At 54.6% G+C, this 27,662-nt stretch overlaps 1 protein-coding gene across 1 annotated transcript; it reads left to right on the forward strand.

Annotated features, from left to right (window-relative positions):
- On the forward strand, nt 2,371-26,984 carry MAP2K2 (mitogen-activated protein kinase kinase 2). The gene is made up of 11 exons (NM_001244550.1): nt 2,371-2,732; nt 6,350-6,560; nt 12,780-12,926; nt 17,285-17,362; nt 17,997-18,048; nt 18,126-18,250; nt 18,877-19,090; nt 20,944-21,008; nt 22,559-22,620; nt 23,626-23,671; nt 25,516-26,984. The coding sequence occupies exons 1-11, from the start codon at nt 2,641-2,643 to the stop codon at nt 25,624-25,626; spliced, it is 1,203 nt and encodes a 400-aa protein (NP_001231479.1). The 5' UTR covers nt 2,371-2,640; the 3' UTR covers nt 25,627-26,984.

The raw sequence follows: 27,662 nt of genomic DNA on the forward strand, positions 1-27,662 counted from the left end.
GGAGGAGCAAATTAACTGGTAGGGTTTTTTTTTTTTCTCTTTCCCGCAGAACCAGGGGCATGTGGAGGTTCCCAGGCTAGGGGTCAAACCAGAGCTACAGCTGCCGGCCTATGCCACAGCCACAGCAATGCAGGATCTGAGCTGCATCTGCAACCTACACCACAGTTCACAGCAACACCAGATCCTTAACCCACTGAGTGAGACCAGAGATCAAACACGAAACCTCATGGTTCCTAGTCAGATTTGTTTACGCTGCTGCGCCACAATGGGAACTCCCAAGTTGACTGTTAAAAGAATGACTGCAGGGTGGCTGGACAGGAAATGGGCAGGACTTACCCAGGGCAACAAGAGCACCTTGGCTGGACCTAGAAGAGGCTGACTGAAACTTTCTCTCTCCATTTCTTTCCATATGAAGATGCACCCCACCATGAAATGCACACAAGTGCTCAGAGAAGTGACCAAAAAAAAAAAAAAAAAAAAAAAAAAAAGGCAATGTGGTGGGTTTTTCATAAAGTCGACTTTTTCCTATTTAAGTGATTATTCTTTATTCTGTGCCATGTACTACCTCCCTTTTTCCTTAAATTGGTGTTAAAGTGACCTTTCTTTTTTTTTTTTTTTTTTGTCTTTTTGCTATTTCTTGGGCCGCTCCCGCAGCATATGGAGATTCCAAGGCTAGGGGTTGAATCGGAGCTGTAGCCACCGGCATACACCAGAGCCACAGCAACTCAGGATCCGAGCCGCGTCTGCAACCTACACCACAGCTCACGGCAACACCGGATCATTAACCCACTGAGCAAGGGCAGGGACCGAACCCGCAACCTCATGGTTCCTAGTCGGATTCGTTAACCACTGCGCCACGACGGGAACTCCTAAAGTGACCTTTCTCATAAAATGGTGTAGCCACTGTGGAAAACAGTATGATGGTTTCTAAAAAAATTAAACATAAGAGTTATTTTATGGCATATCAGGTTAAGGATACAGCATCATCACTGCAGTGGCTTGGGTCACTGCTGTGATGCAGCTTCAATTCCCCACCCAAGGGCATGTCCACATGTGGCCCAAAAAATAAAAAATAAATAAACGGAGTTCCCGTCGTGGCGCAGTGGTTAACGAATCCGACTAGGAACCATGAGGTTGCGGGTTTGATCCCTGCCCTTGCTCAGTGGGTTAACGATCCGGTGTTGCCGTGAGCTGTGGTGTAGGTTGCAGACGCGGCTCGGATCCCGCGTTGCTGTGGTTCTGGGTAGGCCGGTGGCTACAGCTCCGATTCGACCCCTAGCCTGGGAACCTCCATATGCCGTGGGAGCGGCCCAAGACCAAGAAATAGCAAAAAGACCAAAAAAAAAAAAAATTAAAAAAAAACATAGAATCACCAAATGATATTCAAAAGAGTTGCAAGCAAAGATTTAAAGAGAAATTGATACACTCACCTTCATAGCAGCACTGTTCATAAGAGCCAAAAGGTGGAAACTCGCAAATGTCCATTAACAGATAAGATAAACAATGTAGGGTCCAACCATACAACAGTGTATTATTCAGCCTTAAAAAGGGAGGAAATTCTGACACACACCACAACATGGATGAACCTTGAGAACATGATGCTGAGTGAAATAAGTCTGTCACAAAAGGACAAATACCTTATCATTCCACTTACAGGAGGTCCCTAGAGCAGTTGAATTCATAGAGACAGAAGGAAGAGTGGTGGTCTAGGGGAGTAGAATGGGGAGTTGGTGTTCAATAAGGGGGACGGATTTTCCGTTTGGGAAGAAGATAAAGTTCTGGAGATGGATGGTGGGAAAGGTTGCATAACAGTGTGAATATAGTTACTGCCACTAAACTACACATTTACAATTGGTAAAATGGTAAATTTTATGTTACATATATTTATAACAACAAAAGTTTTTTAATGACCTCTCTTTTATGAGTGAATGATAGTAATTGGTAGTATGAGTTAATTGCTGGGGGGATGTGGGGGTCCGTATTGGCAAAAAGCCTTTAGTTGACTCTTAGGTCAACTTAAGTCTCCTATTTTTGAAGGTTTTACTGGTTCATGTAGTTCCAGTCTGTCACCTGTAAAGCTCTAGGGGTCTGACCGCCCCTCCTCCACTGCCGCTCCACCCCCAACACCTGTCTGTCGCATTGTCCCTCTCGCCCCACTCCCGGAGCTTGCGCAAAAGCTGTGTGGGGGGAGGCGAGCTAATACGCATGCTCCAGGCCTGGCCTCAACTAAGTCTCCGCCTATTTCCCCCTTCGGGAGGCGGCCTTAGAGTGGTGCGCACGCACCGCGGTGAGGGGTGGGATCTGGCTCGATTCCTAGGAGCTGGCTCTCGCGATAGGCCGGCCCGCGATCTCGTCACTCTCCCTCCTCTCCCCTCCCTCGGCCTCCCCGGCTCCGGCTGCAGCGTCAGCCTCGGCCAGACTTTGGTGGCCGCGCCGGCCCAGATCCCTTGACTTCAGTCCCGGTGCCCTTTGGCGCCCCTCGGCCCCGATCCGCAGCGCCGATCATCCTCCCCGCCCCGGCGCCGGCCTAGGCCGCGGCCACAGCCCCGGGCTCAAGTCGGCGTCGCCTGCTCCCGGCCCGCCCCCTATGGGCCCCGGCTAGAGGCGCCGCCGCCGCCGCCGCCGGCCCGCGGAGCCCCGATGCTGGCCCGGAGGAAGCCGGTGCTGCCGGCGCTCACCATCAACCCCGCCATCGCCGAGGGCCCGTCCCCCACCAGCGAGGGCGCCTCCGAGTGAGTGGGATGGGCCGGGGCCGGGGAGAGGACAGGATTGGGGGGGGGGGGTCCCAGAATAGCGAGATCGGGGAGAGAGGGTCCCTGAGAGGAGAGCTGAGCGGCTCTGAGGATCGACGTTGGCGGAAGGGGGTCCCTGAGTTGCGAAATAGGGCTGGAGGGGGGTTCTTACTGGGAGAAGATAGGATGAGGGGGTCTCTGCGTATTGAATCGGTCCCTACCAGGAAAAGGCTGGGGTTCGGGCCTTTTTGATATAGCGAAGCCAGGGTGATGGTGGGAGGGTTCCTGGGAGGTGAGAATGGATTAGGGGTTCCTAGTAGTGAAGTCAGAGTAAAGGGGAGGAGTCCCTGGGTAATGAGGTGGAGGTGGGGGGAGGTTCTTGCAGGCCCAGAATGGGGCGAATGGGATTCCAGAGAGGAGAGGATGGGGCGGGAGAGTGGGATCCCTTGAGACGAGCATGGGGTATGGAAGTCCAGGAAGGGGGCAAGGGGGTGTCTGAGAAATGAGGATGGGGGAGGGATCTTTGAGGGCTGAGAGGGTCTCTGAGGGATCTGGGGGGAAGGGACCTGAGAAGATCCTGCTGGTGGTGGGTGGGGCGCCTGAGCCTGGGGAAAGTGGTGAGGAAGCCTGGAGGAGGCTTAGAGGCTGGGAGAGCAAGGAGTGAGGGGCATTTGGAGGGGCAGGGTGTGAGGAGAACTGGGAGCCATTCAGGGAAGAAGTCTGGGGCCTGCCAGGACCCCTGAAAGCAGGTGAGCAGAGACTCTGAATCAAATGGATTCGCAAAACCTTGAGAAGCTGGAGAAATGCAGGCGGTTTGAGGCAATTGAGTGAGACAGGAGGACTTTGGGGCAGCAGGTGGGATCAGAGAAAGGAACATCAAGGCCTTAGGGGTTACCTGATGGCAGAGTATTGTGTGAGGTCACATGCCAGAGTGGCTCCAGAGCATGTCCGTCTGACCTCCCCACTCCTATTCTCCATGCTGGAGCAGAGCAGGACAGTCTGAGAGGCCACTGGCTAGGGTGCCTGTGCTGTGCTTGCCATATGACCCCCAAGAACCAGGTATGATGTGGGGATGGCACATTTGGTGCCTCTCAGGTATTTGGCCTCCTACGACCAGATGAAGGACCAGATGAAGGAAGCACACCGTGATGCATGCATGTGTGAGTTCACAGCTTTCTCTGTCCCCGAGGGCGTGGCTCAGTGTGGGGACATGTTCCTTATTCCCCCCCAAAGTCCACTTATTCAAAAAAAAAAGCACAAGAGCTCCTTTATCATATTCTCTTCTTTTTGTTTTACACAATTTCTGATTCCCATCCCTTTAAGAATTTGCCCCATAGAGGAAGCCAGCCATCGGAATTCCAGGGTTTTTTTTTAAATAACCACAGTTGAGTTGCCATTAAATTTAAAATGGATTAATCAGCTAACTCCAGAATGCATTTTAGATGTCAGAGGGGAGTACCAGAGACCTTCCATGGTCTGGCCACAGAAGCTGCCTCTTCAGCCCTATGGTGGCACATATATTCATTTCTTTGCCTTCCTCTGTACAACGGCGTCTTTTCCATTCCTTCTTCTCCCAGGTCTTCATTCACCAAGCATTCTGAGAACACCTGCTGGGCCCTGGTTCTGGTTCAGGGGGTCCCTACCGTGAGCACAGGCTCTGCAGGCAGGAAGGACACAGGTGTGATTCCGGGCTCTGCCACTTCCTTGCATTGTGACCCTCAGGCAGGTTACTCTGAGCCTCTTCCCTCCTGTGTGGGCTGAGGCTACAAGAGACTCACCTCCCAGGAGGATGATGAGCATTAAGCTAAATGGGTAAAGCCCTGGTACCTGCTCAGGATGTGTCACCCGGTTCCCTCTCTCCCAGCGACCTCTTCAAGGTACCAGTGTTGGTGACATCACCCAGCAGCAGGTCATCTTACTCCTGTGTGCCCTTCTTTAAGTGGTAGGCCAGTTATGATTGAACTTGAGGATTGGGAGGCTCCTGTTAGAATTCCAGTCTCCCCCTTCATCCCCTGCTTAAATTCCCCCTAAAGGGCTCCTCCAGGTGAGTGGTCAACCTTGGCTTAAATGCCCTGGAGAATGGTGCCTGGAGACCTCCAGAGGTGGCCTATGCTCCTTTGGAGACTTTTCTCAGAGCTGCACTCACTCTAAGTGAGTAGAGCCCCTGGTCACAGCCAGCACTTGAAATGTGGTTTGCTCAAATCCAGGGAAGCCGTAAGTATAATATGCATTCTACATTAAGATCACCTGATATATATTTTTTTAATGTGGCTAGAAAATTTTAAATTGCACACATGGCATATGTTCTATTTCTTTGGGGCAGCCCTGGGCTAGTCCTTGTGTGCACTGAGCTAGTGTCTACCTGCCTGTTATAAGGAGCAGCTTTTTTACTCTAGGATTTGGTTCAAAGTCAAGGCACTTGTGGAGTTCCCATCATGGCTCAGTGGTTAGCGAATCTGACTAGGAACCGTGAGGTTGTGGGTTCGATCTCTGGCCTTGCTCAGTGGGTTAAGGATCCAGCATTGCCATGAGCTGTGGTGTAGGTCACAGACGAGGCTCAGATCCCGCGTTGCTGTGGCTCTGGCGTAGGCCAGCGGCTACAACTCCAATTGGACTCCTAGCCTAGGAACCTCCATATGCCACAGGTGTGGCCCTAGAAGAGACAAAAAAATAAATAAATAAAGACAAGTCAAGGCACTTGTGGAAATAGCTTGCTGTCAAAATTTTCTTGGAAAGTTCCTTGAATCACCCAATAAAGTGCAATATACATGGTTGGTTTTTAATAACCAGCTCTAGGAATGCATGTGCATCTAAATGCCTACTGTTTACAATAACACTCAGGATATAACAAGAGCATGCTGGTTGAGCAAATGCCTTGGAATTGTCCACGCTGTTTAGTTTCTGCTCCTCTCCCTCCCCCCTCCAGTGCCTGTGTAATTCATATAAATTCGAGGCATGGATGCTGCAGCCTCTGTCATCTACCTGTTGGTTCTAGTTCTTTGCTCTGAGGCCACTCACAAGAGTGTGCTCCTCCCTCCTTGTGAAAGGCAGGTGTCCTGGCCTGGGCCTCCACTCCCCAACCCCTGGGCTTGTCTCCTCACTTCACTCACCTCCTTCCCATGTGGTCTGGAGCCCTTGTGTCAGACAGCTGGGTTCCTGGGTCTGATACCAGGGCCATTGAACTAGAGATAGTCCTTTTTTTTTTTTTTTTTTTTTTTTTTTTTTGGTCCAAGCCTGCATGTGGAAATTCCTCAGCTAGGGATTGAACCCACACCCCAAGCTGCTATAGTGACAATGCCAGATCCTTAACCTCCTGCACCACAAGGTTACTCTATCATAGCACTGGTCCTTGAGGTCCTGAGGTCTCCTAACCTTTATGAGCAGGGAGAGGGGCAGCTTCCCCAGTTCTCAGGGATTTCAGCTGTGTGTCTGCAGGTGGTCTTTCTTTCCTGCTGCATCTTGGGCCCCTCAAGCACAAGAATCAGGTCTGTCCACCTCCCAGCTACAAACCCAGGGCCCAGCATGCAGTGGCCACACAGAGACCTCCACTTGGGCTGAGTCATCTCTCGGGTAGCTTGAACGCCCTTGGCTAACCCTTGCCCTTGGGGTCTCTACAGAGCAAACTTGGTGGATCTCCAGAAGAAGCTAGAGGAGCTAGAACTCGACGAGCAGCAGAAGAAGCGGCTAGAAGCCTTTCTCACCCAGAAGGCCAAGGTCGGGGAGCTCAAGGACGATGACTTTGAAAGGATCTCGGAGCTGGGAGCCGGGAACGGCGGAGTGGTCACCAAGGTCCAGCACAGACCCTCAGGCCTCATCATGGCAAGAAAGGTGAGAGGCAACTGGCGGCAGGGTGAGGGCTCTGTCCCTGTGCTGTGTACACAGGTGGGAGTGGTGGGAGCAGTTCCCCTGGAGAGAAGGGTTCAGGCCTCTGCTTTCTGATTGGCTTCCAGGCTCAGAGGCCCTCCCCCCTAGCCAGGGGTTCTGGTTAGACTATGGCAATGCTGGCTTGCCTCATGCAGCCGCTTCCCTTTGATTCTGACTGCCCTCTGCCTTCCAGGATGGCTTAAATTGAGATTTCCAGAAACACTGGCTGGAGGAAAGGTAGCAAGTGGAGTTTTCAGGAAGAAAGCAGGAGAATCAAATCCCCTTAGACCCAGCACCACCCTGACGTCACAACCTGCCGACCAAGACTAGCTGCTGGATGCGGTAGTCACATTGAGGGGTTCCCTTGGCAACGGGAACCCAAACCACCTTGATTAGCCAGAGTTCTCCAGAGAAACAGAAGCACTAGGGGTGTGTGGTGGGGGAGATGGAGGTATTTTAAAGCATTGGCTCCTGCAATTGTGGGGCTGGCAGGCCTGAAATCTGTAGGACAGGCTGGTGGGCTATAGACCCAGGAAAGGGCTGGTGCAAAGACAGTCTAGAGGCAGAATCCTCTCTTTTTTGGGGATCTCAGTCTTTTAAGGCCTTCAGTTGATTGGACAAGGCCCACCCACTTATGGAGGGTTATCTCCTTTACTCAAAGTCTGATGATTTCCACATTAAATCACATCCAAAAAAAAAGTGTGATTTCTAGATTGACATTTAACCCAACAGTTGGGTAATGTGGCCTTGCCAAGTGGACACATCACATCAACCACCACCACCGGTTCAGTGCAGAGCCCAGAACTGAGAAGCCCCCTCATTGGAGCTCCTGTGCCACAGTGCAGCCTCCCCATTACACGCTGGTGGCAGGGTGGGTCCCTGAGAGGTGTCAGGAGTGGAGGAGAGGAGGTCACCACTTGGGGATAGTGGCTTCTATACATGTAACAGGGGGCCAGAACTTTGACACGTTATTCAGCTCATATAGATGTGTTCCTTCAGACATGGAAAGCCCCCTCTTTCCGGAAGCCCATCGCCCTGTAGTTCCCAACTGCATCCTTAGAAACCTCACTGCCCTGGCCCTGGGTGGCTCTGCACAGGACCTGCCTTTCCCGGGGTTTAGCGCTGCCTCAATTCCTCCTGTCCCAGAGCCCCGCCCTCCCCCCCAAACCTCCAGCCACATGCTTTCTATTTCTGTCTGCTTACCACAGGCTGCCTTTTCAAAACCAGAGCAGCCCCAGAAATCTCTGGTCTGCCACCGCCTGAAGCACAGGGAATGGAAGGGCGGATGAGAGGCTTAGATGGTGACAGGGGGACTCAGGAACAGAGCACCCGTCAGAGTTCTCAACAGGGTCAGGGGGTTCTCAGGCTGGCTGGGACTTTTCTAGGTGGCCACCTGCATGCCTTGTGTAAACACAAATCTGGGGGTTTGTCTATAGCTTTCTGAAAGCCTGTGAAGTACGGCTTCGGGGTTTAAAGCTTGGGGGCCAGATGAGTCCTGGAGTCTGGTTAGCAGTGCTGCCCTACTGTCAGTGTCCCGGCCTTGGTATAGCCCCCGGTCACAGAAGACGTCATCCCTAGGGGAAGCTGGAGGCAGGGTGCATAGCTGTTCTTGGAACTTTCCTGAACTTCTATAATTCTTTAAAAAAAAAAAAAGTTCTTTTCTTTTTAAATGATCCAAAAACCAGGGCAGGGCGGATCCCAGATTTTGTTTCCCAACAGTCATAACCTCCTTCAGTCACCTGTGCCCTGTGTGGCTGCACGTGGGAACAGAGTAGGCACCCACCTGCCCAACGTTGAATGCGTTAAACACAGAGGCCACCCACCCAGCTGTCTTGCAGGTCAAGGCCATCATTCCCCAGTGGCTTGGGAGCCCTCCGCCAGTCTGCAGGGGTTTGGGGCTCCCAGAGTGCCAGTTCACCCGGGAGGCCTGTTTGCCTGTATTCAACTGAGAACATGGGTGGGAAAATGGACGTGACAGAGTGGTTTTTGAGGAACAGTGCGCTCCATCCTTCCTCCACTAGCCTGGGTGGAATTCCAAATTCCATGCATTCCAGGAGGGTGTGAGCTTATCAGATCTCCAGACACAGCCTGCCACAGGTGTGAGGGTGAGGGTGAAGCTGAAGCTTCTGGAAGGCTGGTCCAGATCCTGCTGTGTGCCATTGTCCCTCCGGCCCCTCTGATGGGCTGGGGATCATCCTGACCAGTATGACATGAGCAGTGAGACCAGTTTCCTAAGGCCTGACAGAACCGGTCTCCATTTTCGTAGTCACACCTGTTTATAAATGTTGTCTTGACTCCAGGGTGGCATCCTGACTCCTCTGGCATCCTTGTGGGAGCCCTGGGGGCACAGCCTCTGTGTCACTGGGGCCAGGAGGGTTTGCGAAGAAATCCCTGAGTTGGTTGCCCCTCAGGGGTCCCCCGACTTCCCTGGGCTTAAAGCAGGGGAACGGCCTTGAGTTCGTGTCCCTCCCCTCGGCACCTTCTTGATTTCAGAATAGAGGTTATAAACCTGCCCAAGGCCACGTCTTAGCTGCCTTCTTTCAAGTGATAGCCCTGAATCAAAGCCAGGGCTAAAACCTTGACCCCAGTTCTCACTCTCAGGACCAGCAGCTCTGTTTCACAGTGAGAAACAGGCTGAGCTGGGTCATTGGGTTGGGTTTGAACTCTCTTGGGTCTGCCTTTTGCAGTTGACCTTGGCCCACTAGACACTATCAGGGCTTCTTCTCCACAGTCCCTTTTCTTCTTTTCCTAGTTTGTGCTCCCCTCCCCTATTCCATCAGCCATTGGAGCTTGCAGGGCCCAGGTAGTGACATGGAAAGAGCTAGGGTTTTTGTGTTCCGTGAGCCTGGCCCCAATCCTACCTGATCACTCACCAGCTGTGTGCCCCTGAGAAGGTGAGGTCCCGTCTCTGAACCTAAACTTGCTAGTGAGCGCAGGGGGGCAATTCTCCCACAGCATCGGGGTCGTCATCAGGGCCAATTCCAAGCACCTCTGCTTGGGAACATGGCCCTCATCCCGTTTCTGCTTTTTTTCCACATAATTTCAGTGGTGGTTCCTGGTGTGGTTCCCAGTCGATCCAGAAGGCTCACTTTACAAGCCGCAGGTATAACAGACCCATTGAAGTTGAGCTTATGTGCCGGCTGCCCCAGCATCCTCCTTTTACCATATCTTTCTCAAAAGCCTCTGATTTCCTTTGGCCTTCATTCATGTTAAGGCCCTGATTCCAGACTTCCAGGACTCCTAGGATTCATCCAGTTCCACCCAGTCTTGTCCACCCCCACTCCTGCTTCTCTAATTCTCCACCCTCCTCGCTCACTAGTCATTCATTGACAGCTCCTTTAAGGTTCTCATCAAGGGAGTTCCCATCGTAGCTCAGTGGAAACAAATCTGACTAGTATCCATGAGGACGCAGGTTCAACCCCTGGCCTTCCTCAGTGGGTTAAGGATCCAGCGTTGCCATGAGCTGTGGTGTAGGTCGCAGATGCAGCTTGGACAAAAAAAAGAGTTCTCATCAAGGACTTGCCCTGCAGCTCTCAGCATAAAGTTCTCCGTTGAGAGCTGCATCATCTATGATGGCAGTCCCTGGTCAGATGTGGCCGCCGAGCCCTTGAAAGTTGGTTAGCATGAACTGAAGCGTGCTGTACCTGCAGAAACGTAAGCCAGGTTTTAAGAGCTCTGTATGAAAAAACTCATTAATATTTTTAAGCTGATCTCACATCAAAACAGTAAATTTTTGATACATTGCACCTAGTTTACACGGAATACATGGAGTTCCCATTGTGGCTCAGCAGTAACGAACCCAACTAGTGTCCATGAGGACAGGAGTTTGATCCCTGGCCTCTCAGTGAGTTAAGGATCCTGCATTGCGGAGATCTGTGGTATAGATCACAGATGCAGCTTGGATCTGGCGTTGCTGTGGCTGTGGTGTAGGCCAGCAGCTGTAGTTCCAATTCAAACCCTAGCCTGGGAGCTTCCATATTTTTGAACTGCATTTTAGGTGCAGCCCTTAAAAAAAAAAAACAAAAACAGAATACATCAAAAATGCATGTCACCTGTCTATACTCTTAATGCAGCAGCTGGAGGATTCAAAATTAAACTGGGGGCTCAGGCTGTGTTTTTGTTGGGCCTTACTGGTCCTGCCCACAGTCTGCCTCACTGCGCCCTTCTTCCCAGCTTCCAGGGTAAACCTGCCACGCTGCACACAGTCGCCAGCACTCCCCTTTCAGCCCCCCACCTCACCCTTTCCAAGTTTGCTGCATGCACTTGCTGAGTGTCCGTCCCTTCATAGGTACGGGCCACTGGAGAAGCAAGCATCTGGGGTCCTGGTGTGATCCTCTGTCTTGTGGGGGGTGGCTGTTGGGGAGGTGTGGTATCCCGGGGTTCAAGGTTCTACTGGCTGGGTCAGGTGGGGAACCTTCAAGTGGGGAGGGGGGTCGTGAGGCTTGGACTGGGGGCAGCAAGGGCACCAGACACTGTTTTACCTGGATCTGCTGCAGTTCTCAAGTTTTTGAGGGTCACAGGCATGGGCCCCACGCATACCCTGTGCCCCCCTGAAATCGGTACGCGCCCCTCCAACAGAAAGTGCTTCGTCCTACTGCCTGGAACACCCGCCCCATCTTGTTCATCTAGCTGAGTCCTCCCTGTCCTTCAAGGCCCAGCCTCAGTGTCCTCTAAGCCCAGGATCACCTGAGCCCTGTGATTCCTCTGTCAACACCTCCGCTACCCTGTTTTACCCCAGTCTCATCCCCTCCTAATGGCTTGTCTCCTCCAAGCAGGGCCATCTTTCTTGTCTTTCTATCATTGGCCCTGCGTGTAATCAATTCTACAAAAATACTGATCCGCCTCTCCCACAAAGGGGTGGAAATCACACCCTTTTCTTATCACGACAGCTGGAGCACCTAGGACATGGGCCCACAGCATTGGCTCTCCCGCTGTGTGGTGGATCTTGGCCTATTTGGGGTTTGTGGTTGGGTGTTGCTCTTGATGCTGTGTCAGCTGTCTTTTTCTTCACCACTCTGGACACTCCTTTCCTTTCTCACCTTTTCTAAATGTTATGATGAATTTAGTGACAATGTCCTCTGTCAACTTGAACCCAAGCTAGGATTGTAGGGCAGCAACTGAACGCTCTTTGTTGTCTCTAGGCTGGAGGAGGCAGGGCTACAGAAAACCCACCCCTGATGAGGGGCAGAGGCGAAGAGGTCACCCCGTCTGACAAGACATTACCTGGTCTGCTCCTGGGAAAGGCTTGCATTTTGTATGAGTTGGTGGGAAGAAAACTCTTAACAGAGAGGTTTCCCTGTAACAAAGTGAAAAACATTGCTTCTGGTGATCCTTTTTTCAAAACCAGTTTTATTGAGATGTAACTCACATGTCATACAGTTGATCCTTTAAGTATTTAGCTATGTATTTATTTTATTTATTTATTTTTGTGTTTCCATGGCATATGGAGGTTCCCAGGCTAGGGGTTGAATCAGAGCTGCAGCTGCTGGCCTACGCCACAGCCTCAGCAACACAGGATCCGAGCCACATCTGTGGCCTACATCACAGATCACAGCAATGCCATACCCACTGAGTGAGGCCAGGGATCGAACTCACATCCTCGTGGATACTAGTTGGATTCATTTCCACTGTGCCACGGGGAAACTCGCCTTTTAAGTATTTAATTTGGTGGTTTTTAGTATATTCACAGTACAGTGCATCTGTTACCACCATCAATTTTAGAATAGTCCATCACCCCCAAAATATGCCCCATCCCTATTAGCAGTTACTCCCCTGTCCCCCAGCCCCTGGCAACCAGGAATCCACTCTCTGTGTCTATGGATGTCCCTGTTCTGGATGTTTCCCATCTGTGGAATCACACACTGTGTGTCCTTCTGTGTCTGCTTCTCTCACTAGGCATTGTCTTCTCAAAGTCTGTCCACATGGTAGCGAGTGTCGGTGCTTCTCTCCATTTCAGGGCCGAGTGGTGTCCACAGTGTGGTAGGACCACACTTTGTGTATCCGTCACCCACTAGGGACACCTGGGCTGCTGCCTCACTTTAGCTGTTGTGAATCCTGGTGCAGTGAACCTTCACGTGGGCGTCTCCGTGTGGGTGTGTGTTCTCTGTTCTCAGGGAGATAGACACCCCTGGTTTCCACCCCCTCAGCATCCCAGTCCTGAACCTGCTTCTCTCTCCCTTGCAGCTGATCCACTTGGAGATCAAGCCGGCCATCCGGAACCAGATCATCCGCGAGCTGCAGGTACTGCACGAGTGTAACTCCCCCTACATCGTGGGCTTCTATGGGGCCTTCTACAGTGACGGGGAGATCAGTATCTGCATGGAGCACATGGTGAGTTGCCTCGGGGCCCCAGGCGGCCCTGTCCCCCAGCCACGGCATGCAATTAGGGGGTGTGAGGGGGCAGAAGTCACGCAAGACAAGGAGAGGAAGTCAGCTTGCCTGTGACTCTGAAGGCCTCCGTCCTGTTCCCTAGGGGACCCTGGTGGACAGAGTTGGTGCAGCATGGCCATGTATGTGTATAGGTTCCTCTGTTCCTTAAACACCAGACACCCTCCTCCCAGTTTTGCTTTTTCCCTGGATTCACGGTGGTCATCGTCCTCTCTTGGCACAGAGCTGGCTCCATGTTTTTCCCCTCTGTCTAGCACTCTGGCGGCCCTGTGTACCTGTCAGGTGATCTGGTAAACGCTCTTGGAAGACACTGCGGTTGTTTCCAGTCTCCGCCGCGTTACAGATAATGCTGCTTCGAAAGTCCTTGTCCCTGAGCAAGCACAGCTGGGGCCTGAGGCCTGCCAGTGGGGTACACGAGGAAACACTTTCAGTTGCTCTTTCCTACGTGCCCTCCAATGCGTGCCTGGTCTGGGGAGCCAGGTCCGTACCCCAGCTTAGCCCCGTGGAATCAGACCTCTGTGGTGGAGGGCAAGCGCCTTTCTTTTTAAAACCACAGTTCGTTCTGATGTGCCCCCTTGTTAAGGAACTTTGGTCTTGAGGCTCAAAAATGGGTGGGATCGGGTATAACGAAAGCAGAAGTGGTCAGAGCCGAAGGCCCCCCGAAGGAAATGCCACCGGCCTTCAGGTAGGGCCCTGCCCTCGACTGGCTGTCCAGGCCCAGGCCCTCGGGGACCTTGCAAAACCAGGATGCCATGAGGCTTTCGGCGGGTGGCTTCGGTTACGCCTTAAATACGCTGCCCCCCTCTGACAGTTTTGTAACGAAGGCAGGAAATGGATTTGAGCAAGCGCCCACAAGGAATGCATGTGAGCGGGAGGGAGGGCTTCCCCCATCTGCCTCGCCCCCATCTGGCCACATGATCCCCGCCTGCCAGTGCCCCCTGGGAGCCTGTTCCTCACCTGGGAGAGGGCAGTCATATCTGCCTGTGTACCTGGCAACCACTGTGCAAACGAGAAAAGGATATGAAGTCACCGTGGTCTGAGGGGAGCCTCATCTCTACTGTAATCCCCTCCTCCCTCACTCCCTCCTCCCTGTCCCTCTCCCTCCTCCCTTCCTCTTCCCTCCTCCTCCTCTCTGGTGCTTCAGCCACCCCCACCTGTTCTCCCTGAATATCCTGAGAGTTTGGAGGCTCCTCTTTCCCTTGCAGAAAAGAGGCAGTGTCACAACCCCACCCCCTCCCCTCCGTTATTGTTGGTGGGGGTAGAGCGTCAGTTCCGGGTGAGGATGCAGGGGAAATGTGAGTCTCTTTGCTCTGTTCATCCTCTAAAGCTTCCTGATTGGACTTTGCTGGTTCGCTTTTTTTTTTTTTCTTTTTTTCTTTCTTTAGGGCCATACCTGTGGCATATGGCAGTTCCCAGGCTAGGAACCGAATCAGAGCTGCAGCTGCCGGCCTACACCACAGCCACAGCAACGCCAGATTTAAGCCAAATCTTCAACCTACACCACTGTTCATGGCAATGCCAGATCCCTAACCCACTGAGTGAAGCCAGGGATGGAACCCGAATCCTCATGGATAATAGTCAGGTTCGTTACTGCTGAGCCAGGACGGAACTTGTAGATTGGACCCAGACGCAAAGACATGGGCCGGGGTGTGCCTGGGCTCCTCGATTTGTGCTAATGGATTACAATCCACAGAGGTGAGCCTTAAGGAGGGGTAGGAGGGCGTGAGGAGGACAAAACAATGAGGAAGCAGCAAGAGGGTCCTACATCACTGCCATTTCTCAGTTTCTGCTATCCTGACATCCCACATGGTTGGCCTCCTGCTTAGTCATACTACCCCTGTTTAGGCTGAGGTTTCATCTCTTCTCGGGGGTTGTGTGAGAATTGGCACTTGTTTCTGACTGGGTAGATTCCAGCTGCAGCTTGTGAGAAAGACCCCTGACTGGTGACAGGCAGCCCCGATTCAACACAGAAGGCCAGAGTCACCTGGCCAGCACATGAAACAGCAAGCTGGCGGCTTCCTGGCGCCTAAACCTGTTACCGGGGACACTAGGGCCTGGACCATCGGCCAGTGGGTGTCTCAGGGCTAGAGCAGCTGACTGAGCCCTCAGAGGCACCTCTGGGTATTTCTTGGGCTCTAGTCAAATCCACGGAAGAATGCACTCCCTTGTTCTGTAATAATGAAAAATCAGGCATGTCCGTCAGCAAAGGGGGAGGTAAGGGCCGCTTTCCAGAGGAGAAATGGCACCGGCATGTATGCACCAAATGTGAGCCTCCCCTAGGAGGAAAGTATGCATAATGTGAGCCCATAGAGAGACAGACAGACAGACAGACAGGCTTAGAGCTGTATTTCTCTATGTACCTGAATGTGTATGCAAGTGCACAGAAGGATCTGGAAGAATGTTAAGTCATTCTTCAGGGGAGGCAAGTGGGATTGCTGTGAGATGAGAGTGTAATTTGTCTGCATTTGAATTTTGTACGAAAAATGTCTTCCCATGCTCCCTGCTCAAGGAAAGGAGGGCTTCAAGGACGTTTAGAGGACACACGCGCGAAATGAAAGTGTGTGGTTGTGCGTAAGGAGTGAGATCCTGACTCAGAGACCTCGCTATGATGCCTCCCATACCACATCCTGTCCCCGTGTCTTCTTAGCTGTGGTCCAGAGGTCCTCCACTGGGCGCCGCCTGAGCCGTCTGTGGTTATCATAACTAGGGAGATGCCAGTGAGGCACAGATGCTGCCCCACACACCATAGTGCCCAGGATGTGTCCCCAACAGAGAATGACCCACCCTGATAGCCACAGTGTGGGGGGCAGGCGGGGGGGCTGTCGTGGAAAAGAACAGCACTGTCCTGTGTTCTGAGTCGACTTGAGACCCCAGCCTGGGGCCTGGCCCACCCTAGCCTCTCTGTAGACATTCTCCCTGAATGAATCCAGCAAACATATCGCAACTCTCCAGAACACGAAGAATGAAAGGAGCTGTGTTTGGGAGCCGAGATCACTCATACTTTTTTATAAATGCTTTTCTGGCTGGTAAAACAAAAAATGAGAAGAAAAGGAATTCCCATCTGCCCTGCACTCAGCTTGGGGCTGGGCTGGGCTGGGCCGGGCTGGGCTGACCCGGCCACCCCTGCCACCTGTGTGCAGCCCCTTGCCCTCAGTCTGGAGCTATTCAGGAGTCCCACACAGGTTCCTAAAGCATCAGAGGGCCTGTGTCTTCTAGAACTCCTACCACAGCACTTCTCCCTGAGCATAGATGAGGCAGAGTGCCAGGGAGGGAAGGCCAGGAGTCCCTATGCTGCAGGCTTCTCCCCCTCCCTCAAGTGAAGTGAGAGGCCCCCTGAGGCAGCTGGTGGCCACAAAGTCCTAGAGAATACAGGGGCACTGGGGCTGCCTGGCCACAAGTTCAGGTTCTAACCACTTCTGCCTCCCCTAAGCCTCAGCTCCAGTCCTAGGGACACCTAGGATGCTATGAGGGTGTCTTGGGCTGGTCTTGGTGCTTTGGCGACACCCTAGGTTTTGGTCTCCAGGTTACTGCCAGGCGACCTTGCACAAGACACTTGGTTTCTGTTGTTTCCTCATTATCATTTGGCTTTGGGGCCATGCCTGAGTTGGGGGATCAACTGGGGTGACCAGTGTCAGGTCCTTTGCTGGCAGCAAGCAGTGGCTGGACCTGGGGACAGAGGCGAGGCCATTGCTCTTCCTCCTCTTCTTCCATGCCCCTCAGCCATCAGGCCTTCCTTCTGGAGCCAGGGTGCTAGAGCAGGGGAGCAGTGAAACAGTCAGCTGGCTGGGCCTCCCTTCAGTGCTGGGCGCTTGCAGGCCGTACTTCCATGCTCTTGCTCCCCTTCCTGTGGCTGCAGCCAGCCTGCTGGGAGGAGGTTCAGACTCCAGCTGCAAGCTCAGCAGCTCAGCCAGAGGCCTCGTGGAGCACCAGCGTCTGTGGCTCTGCTCCACCTGCCGCCGCCGCCGTGGCAACCTCTGAAGGCTGAGTCACGCCATCCAGCTATGGGCCTCAGTTCCAGGAAGGATGGGCCACCTGGGGAGCATGCTGGCACCCTTTTTACTTCCCGAGGGCCCATTGGTGGCAGGGGCCACGGGGGCTCCTTTTGGCAGCAGGTTGCCTTTGGCTATGGTCTGGCCTCTGTTTCCTGTGGAGGAAATTGAGGACCAGCTACCAGGGACGAGGGAAATGCTTCATTTTCCTACTGCTGCTCTGGCTTCCCCCTGAGGACCTGTCCCTTCTCTGCCAGCCCTGCCTGGCAACAAATCAGAGCAACTTACCTCTCTCCCCTGTGATGCTCCTAGGATGGCGGCTCCCTGGACCAGGTGTTGAAAGAAGCCAAGAGAATTCCTGAGGAAATCCTGGGGAAGGTCAGCATCGCGGTAAGTGTGCAGGCACCTGCTCCTGGCCCCATGTTCCTCTGGGTTTCTTCTTACTCCTGACCGCCTTCCACTTGGCCAGAGTCCGAGGAGACCCTGGAAGCCAGTGGCAGGTGTCGGCGTTGGCCCCCTGTGCTGAGGTAGAGGTGCCAGTGCCAGGCTTCTCCAGCCGCGGGACTGAGCAGGTGGCGTCCCTCCTCCTGTGCAGTGGGAGTAACGCTTCCCTGCCCTGTGTAGACAGGGTGGAGGAGACGTTGAGGCAGAGTGCCAGGCACCATCTTTGAATCTTCCCTCTCTGACTGGGTGAAATAGCCACTGCCTCCTTTACCCCTGGAGGCCTGAGCACAGTCCCCGCACCAAAGTGCCTAACAGATGCCGCCCATAGGGCTGGGGTGACCTCTGAGGCAGGGCGGTTGGCTGACTCACAGCCCTCCTGATGGGGCCTCAGCTCCTATGGCCTCTGTCCTTCCTAAGATGAGGGGGGAATTAGTGTCCGCCTCAAGGGTTGGGGGTGGTGGTCATGTGAGGGTTGGTGCTATTGGGTGTCATCGCCATCACATGGCCACTCCAGCCTGGCCCATGGGCCAGTCCAGAGGCCAGTCCCCCACACGGCCCACCCCCTGTGACTTCCCTGCAGGTTCTGCGGGGCCTGGCATATCTCCGGGAAAAGCACCAGATCATGCACCGAGGTAAGGGGTCAGGTGCCTCCCGGCCGGGTGGGGCTGGCAACAGCCTGGAGCGTCCTCACGGCCAGCTCTGCTCCCAGATGTGAAGCCATCCAACATCCTTGTCAACTCCCGAGGGGAGATCAAGTTGTGCGACTTTGGGGTGAGCGGGCAGCTCATCGATTCCATGGCCAACTCCTTCGTGGGAACACGGTCCTACATGTCTGTGAGTCTTTCAGGAGGCGATTTGCATCCCGTTCCGCCCCCACCCCCACCCCCGCCCCCATCAGCTCTTCCCCATTTTCCAGAAGCTTTTCTAAAAGCCTATACTGCCCTGTAGTACAGTTTCTGTCTTTGCTGGAATTTTCCTCTCCTTTGATTTCCTAGCTTCTATCATCATCTCACTCGGGTTTTTGTCTCTCTGGAGATGCCTGCCTGCTTCCTCTCCGCTGCTAGTAGAAGTCCACTCAGGGAGAGTAGTCAGTTAATTTCTGAGCCAAGGAACTAGCCATCCATTATTTTAGGAACTAGCTAGGTGATTTTAGGAGCAGATTCTGAGAAGTTAGTCTTGGCATTGTCCTGAAAAGGAGATATCCCGCTGTCTGTCTTTCCTGGGCCAGTCGCTCTCCAGAAGCACTAAGGGTTGTTGGGCTTTAAGGAGCTGCTGTCAGCACAGCTGGAAGCAGGTATTGGAGGGGGGTGGGGAGGGGATAGAATGGCTTTCTTTCTGTTGCTTAGCCTCTGGAGGGGTGGCGTGGGAGGATGGGGCTGCAGGGGAACCGCAGAGACCATCTAGGGCGCCAGTCCCCCTCCATCTCCCTGGGGGCGTCTCTCTCCCCTTCTCACCCACAGCCGGAGCGGCTGCAGGGCACTCACTACTCGGTGCAGTCGGACATCTGGAGCATGGGCCTGTCCCTGGTGGAGCTGTCCATCGGAAGGTACCCCATCCCCCCACCGGATGCCAAGGAGCTGGAGGCCATATTTGGCCGGCCCATGGTTGATGGAGGGGACGGAGAGCCTCACAGCATCTCGCCACGGCCGAGACCCCCTGGACGCCCCATCAGCGGTATGGCCTGAGGATGGGACTTCCGATTTGGATGGAGCACACTGCATCTGGGGATGGCAGCTGCCTCCCATCCAGCCCCTCTCACACCAACTGTCCCCTGGGTCATGCTGACTTTGGTCGGCAGTCCTCAGATGGTCCTGAAGCTTCTGGGGACAGCGCTGCAAGCAGCGCCCCAAAGCATCCCATCTGGGGCAGCTGCACCTGTTGCTGCCAGCTGGCGGGGTCCAAAAACTCATTCCTCAGCCAGGCTGTGGGATGGGTGGGTGGTTTTCTCAACATTTTATCCCCAAAACATGCAAGTGTACAGGAAGGCTGAAAGAATGGCTCCACTGGCACCCTTGTGCCCACCACTTGGCCTCTGCAGTGGCCACTGCTGTACTGGGCCGGGCCTTTCAGGGACCCCAAATGGAAAAGAACTCAGGGTCTCCTTTGGGGAAAGGAGAGCCTAGTTGGATTCAGCCCCGATACAGCGGAGGGGTGGGGGACGGTGGGGGACGGTGGGGGACAGCCGGGCACTGCCTCTAGCAGCTGCTTGTGAGGTTCAGGCTGATGCTTCCACCATGTTGTGGGCTGGCAAGGGGTCACTGTCACAGCTCAGGGCCACCTCTCAGGTGGCATAACTAGGAAGCAACGCTTGGGACGTGGAGTTTTTTGTTTTTTTAAGTCAAGAGACAAGAAGAAACTTGAATTGAGACTCCAAAGGAGCAGGCTTCAGTTGCTCATTTGATTGGTTTCTAACAGTTTTATTAGGATAGAATTCACCGTATGATGCCCTTAATGCAGGCATACAACTCAGTGGATTTTTATATCTTTACCAGGTTGTCCAAAGGTCACTTTCTCTGACTCCAGAACATTTTCTCACCCCAAAAGGAAACCCTGTCCCCCTCCCCTCCCCAGCCCCTGACAACCATGAATCCATCCTCGCTCTCTCTGGATGTGTCTGTTCTGGATGTTTAAATGGACTCACACGCTCTGTGTCCTTGTATGTCTGCTTCTCTCACCGAGCGTCACATTCTCAAGGTCTGTCCACATTGTGGCGAATGTTGGTGCCTCACTCCTTTTTATCGTTACCTAATATTCCAGCACCTGAATGGATGGTGTTTATTGGTTCACCACTGACAGACATTTGGGTCATCAGATGGTGATTTTCAAGGTGTTTTCAAGCCCGGACCCTCTCCTTTCCTGCTGGGATGTCCTGATTTCCTCTGAAGGGACAACACCCCCGCCCACATCTGTGTCCTCAGGCCCCGGCCCCACCCCTCCCAAGCTGACTCCCAGATGGCATCGGGGCCTTCCAGGCGGGGAGGAGCGGTGGGCTGTGCCAGGACATGCAGGCAGCCAGCACCTCCCCCAGCCCCAGCCCCGGCCCACATGCCCATTTCAGGACAGGGGACAGAAGGCGAAAGTCCAGCTGCCAAATGTAGGCCTAGCCAGCTGGGTCTAGGACAGGGGTCAGCCACCCTAGCCGGCCACTGTCATGAGCAGCTCCAGGGCCCTCGGCCGTCTCCACCCTTGGTTCAAAGTAAGGTCACACTGCCACCCTTGCCTGCTCAGCCCCCCTCACCGCGCCTGCGCCCTGGAGCTGGGGTTTGACTTTGGCACAGCCCAGATGCGGCACCGCGCCAGATATGTGCCTTCTCAACAAACGTTCCTGTTCGTTTTGGTGGTTTGTTTTTTCTGTTCACCAGAGGCTCAGGAGAGAACTTGCTTTCCCAGGAAAGCAAGCTCAGTCTCCAGGAAGCTGGGTGGGGGAAGGGCGCTTGGCTTCATTCAGGGCGCTGGGGCCTTGGCACCCGACAGAAGCGCAGTGGCTACCTGCCTGTCTCACCTGTCATTTTTTCTGCCCGGGGCAGGTCACGGGATGGACAGCCGGCCGGCCATGGCTATCTTCGAGCTGCTGGACTACATCGTGAATGAGGTGCGTGCGTGCCCGGAGCCCCACTGGCAGGTCTCCACACCAATGAAATTAAGCCACTTCTGTTGGAGATGGCTCACTAAAAAGAAGAGAATTCAACATGCAGACTGTGGGTTTTGCTGGGGAGGGGCCGCAGGGGGAGATGGAGATGTTTTCAGTAGGATGTTCTCAGGTGTGAAGATATGTGGCCTCACTTCCTCCCACACTACACAGACCTCCCCGCCCTGAGGGACTTTTTTTTTCTCTCATAGAGATGAACCTAGAATTCTCTGAGCCCAGAGGTCAAGTGCTGGGGCTCAGGAGCCCGGCCCCTTCCTGGAGCTCTGTCACCAGCACCCGTTTCTCTGAGCATCTTGGTGTCTCTGATAAACCCAGAGTTCATAAACAGAAGTCATATGCCCCAGAAGTCATAAACCCCACTTCATCAGGGAAAGTTCAGGCATCACCTACCTGTCTGGGAAAGAGGCACAAAGCACCCACCCAATCCTTGTCCCCACCCCTGGGAGGGCAGGGTGAATAGTCCCATTGTACAGATGGGTAAATCCAGGCATAAGGATGGGAGTGGCCTCCTTAGGACCTGACCCCACCTTCTCTGACTGGAGTGTGTTTTCGGCAGTTGGGGTAGCCAGGCTTGGCCGAGGGTGAGCTGAGCAGCTCAGAGCAGGGTCAGTGATGATAGAACAGGGTGGGGTGGTTCTGGCAACACAGCTCTCCTTGCACCTGGCAGCACCACCCATGCCCATGAGCTCGTCCTCCCAGGAAGGCTGCGGGCCACTCCCACCCCTAAACCCGAAGACGGCCTGCTGCCCCCCAAGACATGGCCTGACCCTCACATGGCTCTGCCCACCCTCTGACTTGTGCTTGGGCTCCCCCTCTTTTCCGGCCCATACCCCCAGAGCCAGCCGCCTCTCTGAGGCCCAGGCCCTTAGCTCACTCCAAAATACCTCCAGAGCGGGTGGCTCAGGCAGTAAGGCCTGTGGTCAAGAGTAACCACCCCAGAGTTCCCATTGTGGCACAGTGGTTAACGAATCTGACTAGGAACCATGAGGTTGCGGGTTCAATCCCTGGCCTCGCTCAGTGGGTTAAGGATCTGGCGTTGCTGTGAGTTGTGGTGTAGGTCGCAGATTCCACTTTTATCCTGCATTGATGTGGCTGCAGTGTAGGCCAGCGGTTACAGCTCCGATTGGACCCCTAGCTTGGGAACCTCCATATTGCCGTGGGTGTGGCCCTAAAAAGGAAAAAAAAAAAAAAAAGTAACCACCCTCATCCATAAAATGAGAATGAGCCTTGCTCTTCCCTCAGGAAGCAGTTACGATCCCCCAACAAGAGCTTTGGAAAGAAAACCTAGAAAGAGCCCGACCCAGTTGGCAGGGCAGGCAGTAGGGCCACCTGGGAAGCTGCTGGAAGGAGTGGGGGTGGGTGACCTCTGCCTCCAAGAGGGGTGCCTGAAAGTGCCAAGCTGTCCACACAAGTGCAAGACTAGGAAGCATCTTTCCCCTGATTCCAGAACCATTCTTGAGCTCCAACCCATGCCCTTCTGTTCTGTCCCACAGCCACCTCCCAAGCTGCCCAATGGCGTCTTCACCCAGGACTTCCAGGAGTTTGTAAATAAATGGTAAGATGCCACAGGCTCCAGCACAGGGCGGGGTCAGGCCGCCTGCTTCCTGAGACTGACTGCCTGTCCTCCCTGGTCCCAAGCCTCAGCAGTGCCAGGTGACGGCAGGTCTGGCGGGATCAGAGCACACCTGAGAACCCAGGTTTCCTTCCCGAGGCTGCTGAGTCATGGCATTCGGCTGCCATCCCCAACTTGTCTCCAAAACCCTGAGCAAACAAGGATTTCAGGCTCTTTGGAATTACCTCTGTTCTCGCCTAGCCTTCTGCCAGCAGGCACCCCAGTTTCCTAACCCTTCAAGCTGTAACCCACCAGCTCCCAAGCAGACCTTCTGAGCTAGTTTCTGGGAGGTGCCAGCCGTCCCTGCCCTCCCGCCCTCTGAAGTCAGAGACGTGTCTGGGTGACACGGCCTTGGGCCAGTGGGCTGTGGACCCAGAGGGCCAGCCAGCTGGGTGCCCTGTGTGTCAGGACTCAGACCCTGCCAGCAGCTGCAGCCCCAGGCTGCCTCACTCACAGCCAACCTGTCACTGTGGGTCTAGCCATTCCCCTTCAAGCCCCTCTGTGCCCTGTGTGGTTGTCTGTGTGTTTGAAGAACTGCCACTCAGCCCTGAGCTGCCTTGAGCAGCTGCCTTTAGACAGTTCTGCTTTTTTAAAGGAAAAAGTTCCACTTTGACATTTGGACTCCCTGACTTGGGGGTTTTATTGCAATTCAACTGCGGTTGCTGCTGGGCCTCTGACGAGCAGCAGTGAGGGGGTTTCCCACCCTCTTTCCCTTTCCCTCTCGCCCTGCTCTCAGACTCTTGGCTTCCCTCCCGGGTGTCCTGCTATCACACCCAGGGGTGCAGTGGGGCCCCTCACCCACGGGGACCAGGCAGCAAAGGTCAGCAGAACACGGGCATCTGACTGGCCAGGGCTGCCTGGTCCCAGATCTCCTCCCCCGGCCACTGATTCCTGCCTGTCTTGTCTCCCCCACCGTCTGACCTCTCTCCCTCCTCCTGGAACCCGCAGCCTAATTAAGAACCCAGCAGAGCGAGCGGATCTGAAGATGCTCATGGTGAGTGATACCCTCAGGTTTTGGAGTTTGGGGGGTACCAGCTGTGCCCGAGCCCCTGGCAGGCCTCCTTGCCCCAAGCAATCCCCTGAGCTAGTTCTGATGTTGCAGGGAGCATGGGGAGCTCGACCAAGATGGAGAACCCCTATGGGTCTGCCTGCTTGGCTGGAGGGTGCCGTGCAGAGCAGCCATGGTCCTCTTGGCTCCCTGCGTGCTGAAGGGCCTGCGTGCTCCGGGCTGGAGCTGTGTCTCAGGAATCACTGGGCTCCAAGGCAGCAGCGGCACCATGGGGCTGTTTGCCTTCCTCTAAGCCCACACTGTTCTGTGTCCTTGAAAACCAAGGTGGTCCCCAAAACCAGCCTTCCCCTAGCAGGCCTGCCAGCCAGCCTCAGGGCAATCATCACAGTGCCTTCCAGCCACATCTGCTGTGAGTGATGGGCCTCCCTCCACCACCAAGTCTGACCACCTGAGTCACCCCCGATGCTAAGACAGCCCCTTATTTACATGTCCTATGTCTCCAAGAGAAAATATACTGCCAGTTACAGGCATAAGATGATTCTCACATGGGATTCTCACATGAGATTGTCCACATGGGAGAGAGGGAGCCTCTTAGGGCGCTTGCGACTTGGTACTTTGGATAACCGAGCCATGCCATGTGGTAGGCCCTGCAGGACCACACTCTCCCCTCCATTTCCTCTGCCAAGCCTCCCTCCCACCATCCACCTCAGGACCTTTGCACAGGACAGCCCTCCCTCGAGGACGTGTCCTGCTGTTCTCTCCCCATCTGAGCCTCCGCTCTCGCGCCTCCTCCAGGAAGGCACGCTGTTGGCTGTACTACAGTCCGTGTTCTTCTGCTGTAGTCAGTTTGCTGTTGTCTGAGCCTGGCCTGGAGCGCCTTGTGGGAAGGGGTCTACGTCCACCTGCTTCTTTCTAGAAACTCCTTATAGAGTCCAGTGATGTGTGTTCAAGGCATGCGTGACGTGACAAGTACATGTTCATTGTAGAACATACAGACCCACAGAACAAGGGAGTTCACCTTGCGGCCCCCATAGCCTCCTATACCCCACTCTGTCCCCCCCGAGCACTGCACAGTTCACATGGTGCAGGAAGACAGCTCCAGGTCTCTACCTGTGTGACACCACATGCCATGTAGGGCTCATTGTCCCCCTGACCGCAGGAGTTCTGTTCCCTTGATTTGGTGTTTCACCCAAGTCTGCTGCTCCTTGAGGAAGGTGAGGGCAATCTCAGCTCCCCCAACTGGCATGAGAAGCAGCAGTTGGGGCCTTGATGTCATGCAGGGGGCCTGGACCCTCGCCATTCTGAATTAGAACCCTCTGGCACTGCAAGAACCACTTCCAGGGTGGCTGTTTAAGTTAGTTAACCTGATGGAGGAGGCGCGCTTCTGCTCTCCAGCCGGTGGCTGCTGCCCGGACAGAACGTGTCCTCACAGACAATTCCATTATTCCAGAGCAGACATTCTCACCTGGGACACTCTGCCCCCAGGGGACATCAGCCATGTCTGAGAACATCTGTGGCTGTCACAACTGGGGGGCTCCTGGCATCAAGTAGAGGCAGGGGCCAGAAAGGCCACTACGCAGCCCACAGCGCCCAGGTCGGCCCCCAGAGGCTGACCCACCCCAGAATCAGCAGTGCTGGGGGGGTGGGGGGAGACCCTGGGCTCCAGGGAGCACGGAGAAGCCTCCCTGTCACCTAAGACCCCGTCCCAGGCTGTGTGACCTCAGCCCTGGCACCTCCCTGCTCTGAGTTTGGTTCCTCGGCCGGGCCCCATTGGTGCCTTCCTGGGCTGGGAGCCTGCCGGGCTGCTCACGCAGGTTCTTCCCTTTCAGAACCACACCTTCATCAAACGGTCCGAGGTGGAAGAAGTGGATTTTGCCGGCTGGTTGTGTAAAACGCTGCGGCTGAACCAGCCCAGCACGCCCACGCGCACCGCCGTGTGACAGTCCCCCTCCTGCCACACCCTCCACGGGGACACTCGTGTGGCCCTCGGGCTGGGGAGGCCCAACACTGCTGTGCTGTCTTCTCAGAACCTGCTTCCTTAGGTTTAAAGAAAAAAAAACAAAACAGGGAAAGAAAAAGCTAACGTGCCCTTCGTGCTTCTTGTTCCGCTTGTCCTTGAGGTGTCAGCATCTATCCAGCCTGGGGTGGGCGCCTCCCTGAGGGCTGCCTGACTCCCAAGAGATGGGGGTGGCATCGCATACTGAGTTTGCTCCTTTCCAAGGGGTGAAGCCTCAGAGGGACCCCCCAGAGGATGGCAACTTTCGCCAGAAGAGAAGGGGGTGCTTCCTACAGGTTCGTGGGTCCCATTTGCCTGACGTCTGCTCCTTGGAGATGCTCCTGCAGACCCCGAGGACCAGTCAACCCAATGGCTATTGTGGGTCCCCCTTCCCCCCACCCTCCCCCAGCCACCCCAGCCTCTGGCCACGCAGCCTGTCCTCAATAGAGGGACCCTCTTGTCCTCTCTTGTGCTTCGGAGAGCAGAGACTGACAGTTCGCAGGGGCACGAGCTGACACTCACTCGGCAGAAAGGAAGCGTTTGGTTTCTAAGCTGTCGGTGTGGTTGAAACCCCAGCAGATTCTGTAGATAAGGCCTGCTCCCCCACGCCTGCAGGCCGACAGATGTGGGCGGGTGGCTGTGTGTCACCTCCACTCGCCCGGCAAATCAGAAGTGACCACCCAGGGCACGTCACTCTTTCGGGCCTTGAACTGTTCAGCCGCAACTGGTTGGAACTGAAACAGCAGGGGTGAAGTTATATTTCCCAGTGTCCATTGGGGTGTCCAGCCAGGGCCCCTGCTGTGGTCTGCTCATGGCCTGAGACCCAAGGCCCAGCTTTTCCACCTTCAGGGCTGGGCCCCCTCCAATGGAGATGGCAGCCTCCAGGCGGTAGGAAGTGGCACGGAGGGCAAGGCTGCTTCTAAGGCTTCCCTTCCTCCAGGCTCTCTGAAGATGAAGCTGTGAGCAACCCCCCCAACCCCAATACTTCCTGAAGGCTTGAAACAAGCTGATATTTATCTGTGATAAATTGCAGAGAAAGGGTTCTCCAAGAGCAGTGAGCCTGGTACGAGCCACACTGGCCCTGCTTTCTGAACAAGCAGAAGGTGGGGATTTGTGGTCCCGTGGGAACTACTGGATCTTTTTCTTCTTAGGGAGATACTTCTAGTCTCTGGTGGCTTTTTCTGTGGTCAGTAAAGATAAGACAAGGTGGGAGCTCCTTCACCCAGCTTTCCATGTTTGCCACTTCAGAGTGGCCCCCGCAGTCTCACCTGATTTAGAAAAGAATAAAAAAGATAACTCAAAGTAATGGAGGTGTCGCTCTGTGGGTTCCCCAGCTCCCTCCAGAGCTTTGGAAGGGAAAATGGACCCAATGTGTGAACTGTGACTCAGCATCTTGGCCTGCGGGTGCCTGGCGCTGGCGGTCACAGACAGGCACATCTTTGGGCCAGTCCCATACACATCAGGCCCTGGGCCTGTTAACAGCCAACTGCCATCTGCGAGGAGTAAGGAACCGCACTGACCAGGGTCCTAAGAGAGTTTGGGGTCGTTGGGGTGAGGCCTCCAGGGTTGGTGAGGGAGGTGGAGGAGGATGGCTGGAAAGTGGGCACTTCCCCCTGCCCATCCATTCCACCTGTCCACTGTCCTGCGGTGCCTTAGGAAGGGACCAGAGAGACAGGTGGCTTTCCCTTCCCCTCTGCATCAGCCAGAGATGCCAGAGCCTTGGAGACCATGATGACCATGTCTGACCCCTGACAGCCAGGGGTCTCCATCACTACCCTCCTCTCCCTGCTCATAGATTTGGCACCCTTGGCTCCAACACTCCGTCTCCCCAGTTCAGTGATCCAGGCCTGGTCTGGCCAAAGGTGGCCACAAGCATCCCTGGGGTTGGTGTTCCCCCTCCTATCCACGTGCTTTGGGTTCCTCTGTTGTGAGGGGGCAGCTCTCCCTGAAACTTGTCATGTCTGTTGGTTTGGGGGTCTC

This window comes from Sus scrofa, chromosome 2 (genome assembly GCF_000003025.6).
Source record: "Sus scrofa isolate TJ Tabasco breed Duroc chromosome 2, Sscrofa11.1, whole genome shotgun sequence".
Lineage (NCBI taxonomy): Eukaryota > Metazoa > Chordata > Mammalia > Artiodactyla > Suidae > Sus > Sus scrofa.

What these genes read in the sequence shown, in the direction of transcription:
- MAP2K2 (NM_001244550.1), top strand. Translation starts at nt 2,641, where the DNA reads ATGCTGGCCCGGAGGAAGCCGGTGCTGCCGGCGCTCACCATCAACCCC. An exon ending in TGGGGAAGGTCAGCATCGCG is followed by an intron (nt 17,363 to 17,996) that starts GTAAGTGTGCAG and finishes ACTTCCCTGCAG; the next exon opens with GTTCTGCGGGGCCTGGCATA. An exon ending in TGGACTACATCGTGAATGAG is followed by an intron (nt 21,009 to 22,558) that starts GTGCGTGCGTGC and finishes TCTGTCCCACAG; the next exon opens with CCACCTCCCAAGCTGCCCAA.